The 14,391-nt window shown below is 42.9% G+C and overlaps 1 protein-coding gene across 2 annotated transcripts in view; it reads left to right on the top strand.

Moving 5' to 3' along the window:
• The first annotated feature begins 214 nt into the window (after positions 1 to 214).
• The window catches only part of MALT1 (MALT1 paracaspase), a 95,616-nt gene continuing 81,439 nt past the window's right edge, over positions 215 to 14,391 (top strand). For both annotated transcript variants that reach the window (XM_021672039.2, XM_021672038.2), the window contains exons 1-2: positions 215 to 423; positions 10,594 to 10,760. In XM_021672039.2, coding sequence (XP_021527714.2) covers positions 215 to 423; positions 10,594 to 10,760 — 376 coding nt within the window. The remainder of the gene's footprint in view (positions 424 to 10,593; positions 10,761 to 14,391) is intronic.

The raw sequence follows: 14,391 nt of genomic DNA, 5'->3' as shown, positions 1-14,391 counted from the left end.
CGGCTGGCGCTGCAGGACGGCCCGGCTCCCCCAGGCAAACCTGTCTCGTTGGGGCGGGGAGCGGAGCTTCCTCTTCGAGGGCCGTGCCGCGCCGCCAGATTTGTTCTTCCGCCCCTGCCTCCGCGACTCGGCGGCGAGCGGAAGGTGCCCCGGGGTCGAGGCCCGTGACGGGGCGGGCGGGAGCCGCAGCAGTCCGGGGTGGCCGGCGCGGGCCATGTCGCTGCCGGGAGACCCACTGCAGGCCCCGCCGCCCCCGGCCACCCCCGTGGGGCCGCCGCTTCCCACTCCGGCCGGCGCGACCCTCAACCGCCTGCGGGAGCCGGTGCTGCGGAGGCTCAGCGAGCGCCTGGACCGGGCGCCCGAGGGCCGGGGCTGGAGGCGACTGGCGGAGCTGGCGGGGAGTCGCGGGCGCCTCCGCCTCAGGTGAGTTCGGGACAGCGGCGGGCCGGGCGCGCGGGCGGAGCGAGGTGGGCTCTGGCGGGGAGGCGGGGGCCGGCGGCGTGAGTGAGCGGAGGTGCTGAGGAGCTTGGGTCACTGAGACGGAGCGGAACCCACCAGCGCCCCGGAACGCCTGGGGTTCGCGAGCGGGGCCCGGGGCTCCGGAGGGCGGAGACAGAAGTGGCCCAGCGCCTGCCTCACTCCCTGTTCCCACCCCCGCCCCGGGTGAAAGGGAGAAGTCGAGGTCGACCCGGGAGGACAGTGAAAGAAGAAAAGCAGTCAGGAGACCCTTGGGACGGGGCAGTCATCCAGAGGACTTAGAATGCAATAGAAAGGGATGTGGACTCAGCCCTGGGAGACCTAAGGAAGGTTGAGAAGAAGCGCAGGCGAGGAGGTGATGAGAGCGGAGGGTGGGGTGCAGGAATTCGTGAGTATTTTGCAAGGTATTGGAAAAGACGGCCGCCGAACTCATCATCTCCCTCCATCAAACCAGGTTACCACATTCTCTTCCTGACTTCACCATGAACATGAAACTCGAAGTAAAACTATTTTCCTTGTCAGGTGTGGAATGGCTGTTAGGGTTCCTAAAGTTTTTGGTCTCGAGACTCCTTTACCCTCTGAAGAATTATTGAGGACCCCAGAGGGCTCTTATGTGGGTTAGCGATATTACATTCATGTAATTTATACGGATATTTACCACCTTTGAAATTAAAGCTAAGACATTTTAAAAATATCAATTTATTATTTGAAAAGAACCCATTACAGGATAACAAATAATACTTTCGTGGAAAAACAAATTTTCCAAAACCAAAAAGTTAATTAGAAAAGCGGCATTGGTTTTCATTTGGAAGATCTCTTTAACGTCTCGGCTTAATCCCAGAGCTGGATGCTTTTATGTGCTTCTGCATTCGGCCTGTTGCACTGTTACAGGTGCCAGGACACTGGAAAGTCCAGTGTTCACTCCTGAAAGAATGAATGGAAAAGCTAAATAAAATCTTACTATGATTTTGAAAAATCGTTTTGACCTTGTGAACCCCGCGAAAGGGTCTCAGGAACTGCATTAGGGGTTTCCATTACTCTATACCATTGTTATTATTTTGGCCTGCCTTTGAACCCCTTAGCAGCTTTTAAACTTCTCAAATGACTAAGATTTGTCGTATAATTATTTGTACACATCTTTATAAATGCCTTAAAAGCAGAAACTGTCTGTTAATATTCTGTGACGCCTAGAAGTTTGTAAATACTTGATGAGAGGGAAGTCATTCATTCAAAATTGTATTAAGTGCCTATTATTGGCTAAAATCTAGATTTTAGCTCATGGGACTGAAGGATAAGACCAAGAGGGTGAGAGGGAAGGCTTTTTTAGTTTAAATGCTTACGCCATTTAAGAAAATTTAGATTGCTAGATTTTGGCAAATAATCAGCACTTAATACAATTTTGAATGAATGACTTCCCTCTCATCAAATAATGTTAGAAGATAAACTAACAAATATTCAGTTCCTATTCCTAAGGGTTTATCTAGCAATGGACTATTATTTGGAGACATTTACAATAACATATTAAATGCTATGTTGGGTATGAATGATAATGGATTTTTATCATTTATTGAGGACATAGTATGTACCATAAAATGTACTAAATGTTTACATGCTTCTTCTTTATTCTTCTTATTTTTGCATTATCTTCTCCTGACCGCCCCCTCTCACCCCCACAGAGTTTTGCTCTGTTGCCCAGGCTGAAGTGCAGTGGCTCTGTCTTGGTTCACTGCAACCTCCACCTCCCGGGTTCAAGCAATTCTCCTGCCTCAGCCTCCTGAGTAGCTGGGATGACAGGTGTGTGCCACCACTCCCTGCTAATCTTTTTGTATTTTTAGTAGAGACGGGGTTTTACCATGTTAGCCAGGGTGGTCTTGAACACCTGACCTCAGGTGATCCACCTGCCTGAGCAGCCTCCCAAAGTGCTGGGATTACAGGTGTGAGCTATGGTGCCCAGCCACATTCTTTTCTTTCTTGTCTTCTTTCTTTCTTTCTTCCTTTCTTCCTTTCTTCCTTTCTTCCTTTCTTCCTTTCTTCCTTTCTTCCTTCCTTTCTTCCTTCCTTTCTTTCTTCCTTTCTTTCTTCCTTTCTTTCTTCCTTTCTTTCTTCCTTTCTTTCCTTTCTTTCTTTCTTTCTTTCTTTCTTTCTTTCTTTCTTTCGAGACAGGGTTTCGCCATGTTGGCCAGGCTGGTCTCAAACTCCTGACCTTAGGTGATCTGTCCGCATTGGCCTCCCAAAGTGCTGGAATTACAGGTGTGAGCCACTGTGTCTGGCCAACACGTTATTTTCATAGATCCTCCCGACAACTCTGAGTTTCAGAGTTTGGGATTGAGGTAAAGGGTAATAGTGACTTGGAATTATTGCTCATGTAAAGGAGTGATGATGTGAAGAGGGAATAGCTGGTAACATCTATCAGAGAGGTGGCATAATTTTTTTCTGTTCTATCTAGGAAAAACATGTTGGGCTTTTAGCTATGGAAAAATAAAATCCAAAATACTGTTATGCTAGGCCCATAAATTTCTGAATTTCTGGACCTACAATAATGTAAAAAGTTGTCTTTGGGGGCAGATCTCCAGAGTATTTCGGTGTTAACAAGTACTCTAGTTAGGGAAGGTTCTGGGCTTCCTGAAGAAAGCCGAGTATCGAGGACTCCTACATGATCATGCAGGAGAGAGAGGAAAGTCAGTGAGACCCTGCCAGGGAGGAAGCATGGCTGCTTCTAATCTAAAAGCAATGGATACCTGATGTTGGGTATTGTGTTTTCCTCGTCTGCCTTCAGTCTGTTTTTTGTTAAAGGCTGCAGAATGGTCTTAGCTTTGTTTTGGGAACTAAAGGAAAGATTTGAGGCCACTTTTCTGTGGATTCACACAGAGACAAGGACAGTTGCCTAGCCAGAGGCTGGCAAGCACCTAGGCATACAGTTGTGGAATCTGAGAATCTGGAGTGGGAAGTCTGATGAGAGGTAGATGAGTTTCACCCATCTTTCAGGATGGTAAAGGTTAGTTTTGAGGAGGTTGGTTGGGGTGGGAAGGGTTGGAGAATTTGGGAACATTAAGCTCATCCCTGTTGAGATCAGAAGAATTAAACTGACTCTTTTTTAATAAACGGCATTGGGAACTTGGAGGCTAGACGGTGAAGCAAGGTCAGCTGGGATGCTTACTCTATTTAAGACAAAAAAAATAGTTATTTTAAAGTGATTTCATACTGATGGGAGAAGATCTGTGATGCTAAAAGTCCTAAAGGTATTTTTTCTCTAGTGCCAAAGAAGGGAATTGTATGAGTGTCTAGTCCACGTGGCTGACAAAGTCCCACGAGGCTGAGAGGTGCTTTCTTCAGTCACTGGATCTGCAGCCCTAAAATTTCAAAAGGTTGCCCATTCTGTTTCTTTTTCTTCTCTTCACTTTTTTTTTCCTGACACTTTACATCTTCCCTCAAACTAGGTGAAAATTTAATAATACAAACAAGTAAACCACAAGCAAAAGAGCCTGTTCAAACTGTCTACAAGGGATTGGGAATAATTGTAAATGTTTTCATTGCTGATGACTCAGAGTAAATCCTTGTTTATAGTTTAGTTTCCCGAAACCGTGTACATTTGGGAATGCACTATAGTCAAACCCAGCCCTAATTCCATCAAAACTGACCTGGACACCCTTTGCTGTTAGCGTAGATGGGCACAGACTCTGAGGGTCTTGTCCAAGCTATGTAAATTCTTTGGTGGCATGGAACATCTGAGCCCTAAGGATGACAGACCTTACAAGAGGCTCTAAATGCTGCTTGAAATTCTGTTAAGTAGGGAGCTTAGAAATGGGGCTGGACTGAGGAAAAACAGTCATTGCATACCTGCTGAGTAGAAGGTATACTTTTAGCTACAGAAATCCTGCTCTTAGGCAGTTTATTATAGGAATGAGAATGTGTAAAAGGCTCTAACAAAAGGTTTCCTTCCAGCCTGGGAAACATACTGGGACCCTGTTTGTACAAAAAATAAAAAATTAGCCAGGCTTAGTGGCACACGCTTTTAGTCCCAGCTACTATGCAGAATGAGGCAGGAGGATTGCTCGAGCTCAGGAGTTCGAAACTGCAGTGAGCTACAAGCACATCACTGTGCTCCAGCCTGGTCGACAGAGTAAGACCTTGTCTCTGAAACAAACTAAAAAGGTTTCCTTCTCACCCTCTTGGTCTTATCCTACAGTCCCATGGCTTTACATTTATTTAGGTTGATTACTCCCAATTTCTATCTCCAGCCCATTTCTCTGCTTTGAACTCCCAAATTCAGGTGTGTAAACACCTGTTTGCCATCTTCTCTTGAATGACTAAGAGACATCTTAAATGTAATATGTCCAAGATTTAACACGTCTTTCCTTATAAACCTCTTTCTTTCACAGTTTTCTGCACCCTCTGGTTGTTCAGGCCAAAAACTTCTAAGTCACCAGGCATGGTGGCTCATGCCTGTAATCGCAGCACTTTGTGGAAGGCCAAGGCAGGCGGATCACCTGAGGTCAGGAGTTCAAGACCAGCCTGACCAACCTGGTCAGGAGAAACCTTGTCTCTACTAAAAAAATACAAAAAATTCGCTGGGTGTGGTGGCACATGCCTGTAATCCCAGCTACTCCGGAGGCCAAGGAAGGAGAATCGCTTGAACCCAGAAGGTGGAGGTTGCGGTGAGCCGAGATCACACCATTGCACTCCAGCCTGGGCAACAAGAGCGAAACTTCGTCTCAAAAACAAAAACAAAAACTTCGAAGCCATTCCTGACTCCACTTTTACACACACATGGTTTTTGTCAGCACCTCCTGCCTGCTGTACGTTCACTATATATATAGGTAGAACCCAGCCTCCACTGCTAGCACACTGGGCCAAGCCATGTTGTCTCTCAGCTGGATTATTCCAGTAGCCACTTAACTTCTCCCTCCTTCACTTTGCTCCCACCCCATATATTGTCTGTTTTCAGTATAGCACTAAGAATTATTCTTTTAAAACATCACATCAGGTCTTATTCCTCCTCTGCTCAAAACTCTCCTATTGTGGCCAGGCGTGTGGCCTCACACCTGTAATCCCAGCACTTTGAGAGGCTAGCGTGGGAGAATTACTTAAGCCTAGGACTTCAAAACCAACCTGGGCAACTTAGTGAGACCCCCTTAAAAAAAAAAAACCAACTCTCGTATTGCTTTTCCATCTCAGAGTAAAAATGCCATTAGCTACCAGTTCACTCTTCATCCTGATACCTTCTTACCTCCAAAGCAAAAAACCCACACGTGCTTTCTTGCTTTCCTTTGGACACAGTAGTCCTTGTACTTGCTGCCTACTCAGTCTGAGATGGTCTCCACAGGTAACCACATGACTTACTCCTTTACTTTGTCAAGTGTTTGCTTGCAAGTCACCTCACTGAGCTCTTCTTTGATCATAATATTTAAAATTACCCCCTATATCTGCTCAGTGTTAACCTGTCCACCTGCATTACCTTAGTTTTCTCCAAAACACTTATGACCATTGGCTAGATGGGTACACACACACATAACTCCGTGTATATTTAAATTTATCTCTGTATGTCTCTAGAATAAAAGATCCAGGAAGATACAGAATTTTGTTTTGTTTGCTGCTGTATCCTCAATACCTAGAAAAAAAAATGGCCTATTTTAGGTAATTGATAAATGGATCAAATTAATGAATAAAGATTCCAGATAGCAAATGTAACAAGAGGAGAAGCAGAAAAACCTAAAACCAGCATTGTGGTTTGTCCCCTAAAGTGTGTATATGTTCTATTTGATTATTTTATTTATTTATTCATTTTTGAGACGGAGTTTCTCTCTTTTTTGAGATGGAGTTTTTCTCTGGATAACTCCAGTTACCCAGGCTGGAGTGCAATGGCATGATCTCGGCTCACTGCAACCTCCGCCTCCTGGGTTCAAGCAATTCTCCTGCCTCAGCCTCCCGAGTAGCTGGGACTACAGGCACGCGCCACCATGCCCAGATACTTTTTGTATTTTTAGTAGAGATGGGGTTTCACCATGTTGACCAGGATGGTCTCTATCTCTTGACCTCGTGATCCACCCGCTTCGGGCTCTCAAAGTGCTGGGATTATAGGCGTGAGCCACCACGCCCGGCCTTGATTATCTTTTTTTAAAGTGAAGATAAAAATAGAGATTTTCTTTTAAAGCAAAGTACATTTGTTTCAGTAGTAAAGCAGTTTTTAAATTAAATCAAAAATTCTAAATTAGGACTTGCAGAAACCACTTCAAAGCACACTCTTACAGGAATGTAACTTAAAAAGGAAAGAAAGAAAAGTTAGGTACGTATAAGTATCATCTCAGCTGAAAGCCAGTACCCTTGCGGAAAATCAGTAAAACAAAAGAAGACACAGAATCTTCTTTTTCTCCTGTTCCTCTTGTAATGGAAGAGAAGTCATCTATAGTTTAATTTGATCTTTGTTCTTTTGGGGGAAAGGAAAGCCAAGTGTTTTTAATTTTCTCTTTATCAATATAGACATTAATTAAAGTATCACTTGGTTCTATTTGATGAGATGGCTTCTTAATTTCATGTATCAGATCCTGGTAAACTTCTGAATCATAAAAATTATATTTAGCATACAGCATTTTTATTTTTACAGATCTCATTATTTACAAAACTAGTAATCCTTATATTGTTTAATATAAGTTTCTTCACTTGGGTATTTTGGAAACTAGTAAAATTTTACAAAATGAGAGCACTAATAGGCAACTTTTTATGTTTTCTGTCATAGTCACTATTTCTGAAAAGAAAGGACACTTGAACACTTAAAAATAGAAAAGACAATTTTAGAATATAAAACAGTTTTATTGTCCTTATTTTTATCATTTTACCTTGGACCTCAGCTTGTGCTGCTGCACTGGTCTACAGTCCAGAATTTGGGACTGGTTGAGTTATGATATGATTCATATTTAATAAGAATAGCATATTGAATATAATAAAATGGAACTAGAATGCCTAGAAAAGAATACCTAGTAAATACAGTGATCACAGGAGGCTTTAGAGGACATTTTCAGGTTACCAAAATAATAGTTACTCAAAAAAATGTTTAAGGAAAAGCTAAAATTGTTCCAGAAATAAGCATAGTTAAGAAATTAATATTCTTTTAATATTCCCCACATTCTTACTGCATAATAAGAGTTAACCTTTATTGAATATCTGTTACCTGCCCAGCACTGTGTTAAGTACTTCTTACATGGACTAGCTATTTAATTCTAACAACCCTATGAGGTAGATAACATTACTAATGAAGTTAATTTGATTGGATACATATTTTCCATATGAAATAATCAGCATTATCACTGAATTATAAATCCTGGATGACTATAAATGTTATGATAGCATCTTAAGACTGCTCAAAATGAATGAGGATTAATATTTCAAGCAATAAAATAGCTTGCTAACCTCGATTCTGCCGCACCCCTGGCGCTATTATGTTTGACCCCTTTCACCTATTCAGGCTTTCAGCCTTGACAGTGATGATTGAAATTCATTCAGTAATCATTTATGAATAATTAATATGGACAAGACAATTTTAGATACTGAGGGATTTTATGTCATATTTTATTTAACATGATAGGGTTTCTGTTTTCAAGGAGTTTACTGTAACCTAGTTGGATAAAGAAGCTTTTCTTCATGCCCATAAAGAAAAGCTCACAGTTTTAAGGTGAAATTATGTCAGATAAAACATGAAACAGGTCTGCACATGACTGCTTAAGTCCCAAATCCAGGCTGCTACCTGTTTTATATAGCCCATGATCTAGACTGATTTTTGTATCCTACAAGTTGTAAAACAAAAGCAACAAAGAAGAATGTGTTATAGAGACTCTGTGACCCAGAACATCTAAAATATATACTTGCTGGCCACTTAGAAAAACAGTTTGCCAACCTTTGGTCTATAAAGTAAGTCTAATAGGAGACTATGTCTATAAAGTATGTTTGGTGGACTGGTGTGGTCTAGGAGGACCTTATAGAGAAGCTAGAGTTTATATGGGACTGTAATTCTAATTGGCAGGAAAAGGAGCAGGATCTGCAAAGATAGATGTGGTGTGAATTCTATGGTGTATTATGCAGATTATCTAAACACTTTGATTGGCTGCTGTTGTTGGTTATGTTTCTTTGGGAAAGTTTTTGTGTCGTTGATTGCTTGGTTTTACTTTATTCTTCCGTCTCCTCTTAAATGTTTCATACTTGTATTTTCCCCTTCTATAAAGTGATTACAATTCATATTATTGTTCCATTCTTCATGGCATTCTATGATCTGATCTTAACCTGTCTTTCTAATCTTATATACCACTACTGCACACAATAACATGGAAAAGGAAATTGTATATATATGTTAAATACTGGTATTTTTAAAAGAATAGTTTCAACAAAAGGACAATAAGACATTCTTTAAAGCAGGGGTTAGCAAACTATTTCCATGAAGGGCCAAATGGTGAATATTTTTGACTCTGCAGCCAGCTATTCAGGTCTGCTGTTGTGTCAGGAGAGCAGCCATAGACATTTGTAAATATGTAAATGAATGAGTGTAGCTGTGCTCCAATAAAACTTTATAGAAATCAGGTAGCTGAAAACATTTGGCCCACAGGCCATGGTCCCTGCAATAGGATATTTCTAGGTGCTTAGAAGTACTTTGGTTTTTTTTCTTCTTCTTTTTTTTTAAGACAGAGTCTCACTCTGTTGCCTAGGCTGGGGTGCAGTGGTACGATCTCAGCTCACTGCAACCTCCACCTCCTGGGTTCAAGTGATTCTCATGCCTCCTGAGTAGCTGGGACTACAGGCGTGCACCAGCACACAGAGCTATCTTTTGTATTTTTTAGTAGAGATGGGGTTTCACCATGTTGGCCAGGCTGGTCTCAAACTCCTGGCCTCAAGAGATCCTCCCACCTCAGTCTCCCAAAGTGCTGGGATTACAGATGTAAGCCACGCGCCCATCCTAATTAGTTTGAATGCTAGTAGTACTAGTTTTCTTTCTAAATATACTTTTTAAAAATTATTGAAAGAGCCAGGAGTGGTGGCCTCAGCACTTTGGGAGGCAGAGGCGGGAGTATCGCTTGAGCTCAGGAGTTTGAGACCAGCCTGGCCAACATGGCAACACCCCATCTCTTTTTAAAAAAAAAATTATCGAAAAATAAATGCACATAAAAAAATCAACAGTACAAAAGGTTTTATAGTGTAAAGTAGATCATCCAGCCATGAGCTCTACTCCCTTAGTTACCCTCTCTGAGGCAATAACAGTTACCAGTTTCTTAGATATCTTTTCAAAATTTAGTCTGCGTGTATGAGAACACACACAAATGATCTTGGTAATAGCAAACGCTTTTCTGTATCTTCCTTTTTTGTATGAATACACACATAGACATACCACCTTGTTAATATAAATAGTAGTGTATTATATACAGTTTTTTATGTTAATTCCTTCATTTTTCAGTATGTCTTGAAGACCTATGCCTTTACCTCAGCCTCAGTTTTTTAATGAATTATTTCATTTGATGTACATACTGTAATTTATTTAAATGGATATTTTAAGTATTTTTCAATTGCTAACCTTGTAACATTGATTGTTCTATGTAGTGTCATCTTCTAGACATCAGCCTCTCTTCCTTTCAATTCAGAGTACTACTAACACCTTTTATGAGCATGCGTGTGCTATGATTTAAGATATTTTGGCTTCCTAATGGAATGAATGCATATTTCTTTCACTTGGGAGGCAACAGAGTCTACCCTACTGGGGCTTCATTTGGGGTTATTTTGTATTTCATCACTTTTGAAGAACAAGTAAGGACATTTTTCTGGCCTTCCTATTCCCCATTCCCAATTAAAGGCCAAAAACCTTCATCAGTGTCAAGGCTCAGTTTCTCTCACATCCTGTTTCTGCATTTCTCATTCTCCTGATTTAATGATCATGGGAGCTGAGTGCGAGAAGGGAATAAAGAAGAATTCCCCATGATGAAGGAAGAGGAAAGGACACTCGGATTCATTCTGTGAATAGTTTCTCGCCACCCACCCACTCACTTGTGATTTATTCTGTACAGCACCACCGTGGTCCAGATATATAGCAGGTGTATCACGTGGAAGAAAGCTGTTGACGTGAGTTCTTTCTGTTGCTTTCAGTTGCCTAGACCTGGAGCAGTGTTCTCTTAAGGTACTGGAGCCTGAAGGAAGCCCCAGCCTGTGTCTGCTGAAGTTAATGGGTGAAAAAGGTTGCACAGTCACAGAACTGAGTGAATTCCTGCAGGCTATGGCACACACTGATGTTCTTCAGCTTCTCAGCCCCCCAGGTAGGTTTTGTTCTTAGGAATATTCTCCAGGAGTTCATGGAGTCAGACTTAGAAGAAAATACCTCTTTTGAATAGGTGAATTGTGTTAAGTATTTTTGGAAAATGTAAAGGTGTAGTGCCTTGTTTGCTTTCCCAGGTTGAGACTAAAGAACACGCAAAAAGCAACTGCAATGCATGAATATTGATTGGATTGTGGTTGAAGAAACCAGCCACATGAGACATTTTTGAGATAGTTGGAAAAATTTGAATGTAATTACATATTTGATATATTAAGTAATTATCATATGATAATGATATTGTAGTTCTATAGGAGAATGTCCTTTTATAAAAAAGAAGATGTGTTTTAAAGTGTTTAGGGAGAAGATTTCTATAACATACATTGGAATAGTGCAACCAAAAAAATGAACATTTATTTATTCCTATGTATATATATAGATGAGATAAAGCAAGTATGACAGATATTTATTGTTTGAGTTTTTTTGCTGCTATGAGGCTTTTGAATGTTGATTAACTCAACCTTATGAGTTTTTCCTGAATTACCAATATTGGGTGAGGCTTTGCGCTTCCCACAGCAGGTGAAAGTTAGGAAACAGTCCCTCTGTTCCACTCAGTTCTTCTCCTCTCAGCTGCAGATAGAGTTGGTCTACAGCACTGGTGGGAGGCAGGACGGACATGCCATTGAAGTCATCTGGTTGTGGCAGCACTGCAGGCCTCCTTCCTTACCCAGGGCTCCAGCACTGCGGGCCTCCTTCCTTAAGGCCTCCTTCCTTACCCGGGGCTCCAGCACTGCGGGCCTCCTTCCTTACCCGGGGCTCCAGCACTGCGGGCCTCCTTCCTTACCCGGGGCTCCAGCACTGCGGGCCTCTTTCCTTACCCGGGGCTCCAGGACTGCGGGCCTCCTTCCTTACCCGGGGCTCCAGCACTGAGGGCCTCCTTCCTTACCCGGGGCTCCAGCACTGCAGGCCTCCTTCCTAACCCGGGGGTCTAGTGCTGCAGGCCTTCTTCCTTACCCGGGGGTTCTAGTGCTGCGGGCCTCCTTCCTTACCCGGGGCTCCAGCGCTGCGGGCCTCCTTCCTTACCTGGGGCTCCAGCGCTGCGGGACTCCTTCCTTACCCAGGGCTCCAGCACTGCGGGCCTCCTTCCTTACCCGGGGGTCCAGCACTGTGGGCCTCCTTCCTTACCCGGGGCTCCAGCACTGCGGACCTCCTTACCCGGGGCTCCAGCACTGCGGGCCTCCCTCCTTACCCGGGGCTCCAGCACTGCGGGCCTCCTTCCTTACCCGGGGCTCCAGCACTGCAGGCCTCCTTCCTAACCCAGGGGTCTAGCGCTGCAGGCCTTCTTCCTTACCCGGGGGTTCTAGTGCTGCGGGCCTCCTTCCTTACCCGGGGCTCCAGCGCTGCAGGCCTCCTTCCTTAAGGCCTCCTTCCTTACCCGGGGGTCTAGTGCTGCAGGCCTTCTTCCTTACCCGGGGGTTCTAGTGCTGCGGGCCTCCTTCCTTACCCGGGGCTCCAGCACTGCAGGCCTCCTTCCTTAAGGCCTCCTTCCTTACCCAGGGGTCTAGTGCTGCAGGCCTCCTTCCTTACCCGGGGCTCCAGCGCTGCGGGCCTCCTTCCTTACCCGGGGTTTCTAGTGCTGCAGGCCTCCTTCCTTACCCAGGAGTCCAGTGGGCCATTATTTGTCCCACTGGAAGCAAAGAAGCTGGTCAAGCTTAGAAGGGCAGTGGACAAAGAGCCTGATGTGCTCTATTTTACATGGTTTTGATTTATACCATTTCATTATATAACCAGCTTGCTTATGATATATTTTTAAGTTAACTGAGGAACTTAAAGCTATAATTGAGATCTTATTTTTTACTGTTAGTTCTGGGATAGGGAATTAGGAACACATGGTATAGTGGTGTGCTGTCAGTTACATGTACCAGAAACCCCAACTCAGATAGGCATAATAAAGAGAATATATTTCTTCTAATTGAAAAGCTTAGAGCAGGTTTGGCTTCAAGAGAAGCAAGGAACAACCCTGTTCCCAAGGAATTGGTTGGTTTTTGTCTTTGCTTTTCCTTTCTTGGCATTGGTGTCCTTCCACGACTGACTCTCCACATGGGCCAAGATGCCTGCTTGCTGTTTCTGGGCTCCTTCATCCTGTCCCAGCAAAACCCAGAGGGTTCACTGTAGTTAACTAGCTTCAGTCACATGCCTGTCTCTAAACTTGTCACTGTGCCAAGGAGATGGAATGTACCAACTTGCCTGGCTTAAAGCCAGGAGTGGAGTTGGGTTGAGTCAGCTTTCCTGGATCACCAAGCAAAATTGGAACTATTAGAAGGAAAAAAGAAGCAGCAAATACTGGAGAAGTAAACAAAAAGTTTAGTACAAATGGAAAGGGCCCTGGATTATAAATAAGGAGACTTAGACTCCCAGTCATCCCCTGTTTTACAAGGCCCGCTGTAGATGGTGAAATAGGCCTCTGATAAATGCCCTGTGAATGTGATACATACTATATTGGATGCTTGCCTTCTGTTCCCCAGTGCCTCTTCACACCAACAGCGCTTGAGTGGGAATAACTAGCTGCTCATGCCACCCTCCCAAATGCAACTGTTGACTGGCACCAAACAGTAAACTTTCTTTTCTAAACCTGGCCCATTACTGATAGAAACAGTAGACTTCCTAAAGTGGTATTTATTAATTTTTATAGTGCTAGTGCCTGAAGTAGCACCCAGGAGTTGTGACAGTTGAAATTTGCTAGTCTAGGTTCCATACTGGTAAAGTCTATGTTCTCATACTTTAGGGAAAGTCTTATACTTAGTAAAGTCTACTTTGCTTACTTTACTAAGTTCTCATACTTTATGGAATACCAGGGACTCTGAAAGCTTAGGAAACCTTTCTGGGAAGTAAATATAACATGTGTTTCATTCTCTTTTTCAATAATTATGCTTAATTACTGTCACTGTTAGTTGCCAAGTCTATAAAATGAACCTAAGTATTCTCTACCTTGAAGAGGTATAGGAGCTACGTGAAATAATGCGGTGTTGAATTTCATCTATACGATGACAGGGGCCTCATATCTCCTATGATTTGTGGTGTGATCACTAGCCTGAGATGTAGGGTTTCGGATTTTTAAGGTTCCCATATGTGAAACCGGGCTTGACTGAAATTGAGTCATACATTTTTTTAGGTGTAACAATTTGCCTGAATTTTAAAAATAACGCAGTATTTTTTTTTTATTTTTGATAAGCCAGCAACTAATAAACTGCCACCCTAATAAACATTAGTAATCTTCCTTTGAAAAATCCATTTTTGTTCTTCGTGTTTTTCTCCAAATAGGATTAGCACTTTTCTATCAATGTTTCCCAGTACAGATTATCCTGATATTTGGCTTACAGGCTATTTCAAGATTATTTTACAGGACTTTTTTTCATTTGAGGACAGAATAGGAAAAGGAAAGCAGTTTTTTTTTTGTTTTGTTTTTAATTTTCTCTTCAGTCCATTTGTGAGCTGTAGATAAATATTTGTTTTATTTTACTTTTTAAATTTTTTGTGAGAAAGGATCTTGCTCTGTCTCCCAAGCTGGAGTGCAGTGATGCGATCTTAGCTCACCGCAACCTCTGCCTCCCGAGGCTCAAGCAATCCTCCCCTCT

The sequence above is a fragment of the Aotus nancymaae genome, unplaced genomic scaffold (genome assembly GCF_030222135.1).
Source record: "Aotus nancymaae isolate 86718 unplaced genomic scaffold, 86718_ANA_hifiasm-v0.15.2.pri h1tg000020l, whole genome shotgun sequence".
NCBI lineage: Eukaryota > Metazoa > Chordata > Mammalia > Primates > Aotidae > Aotus > Aotus nancymaae.
The sequence above is the reverse complement of the archived record's forward strand: the minus strand, read 5'-3'. Positions and strand labels throughout refer to the sequence as shown.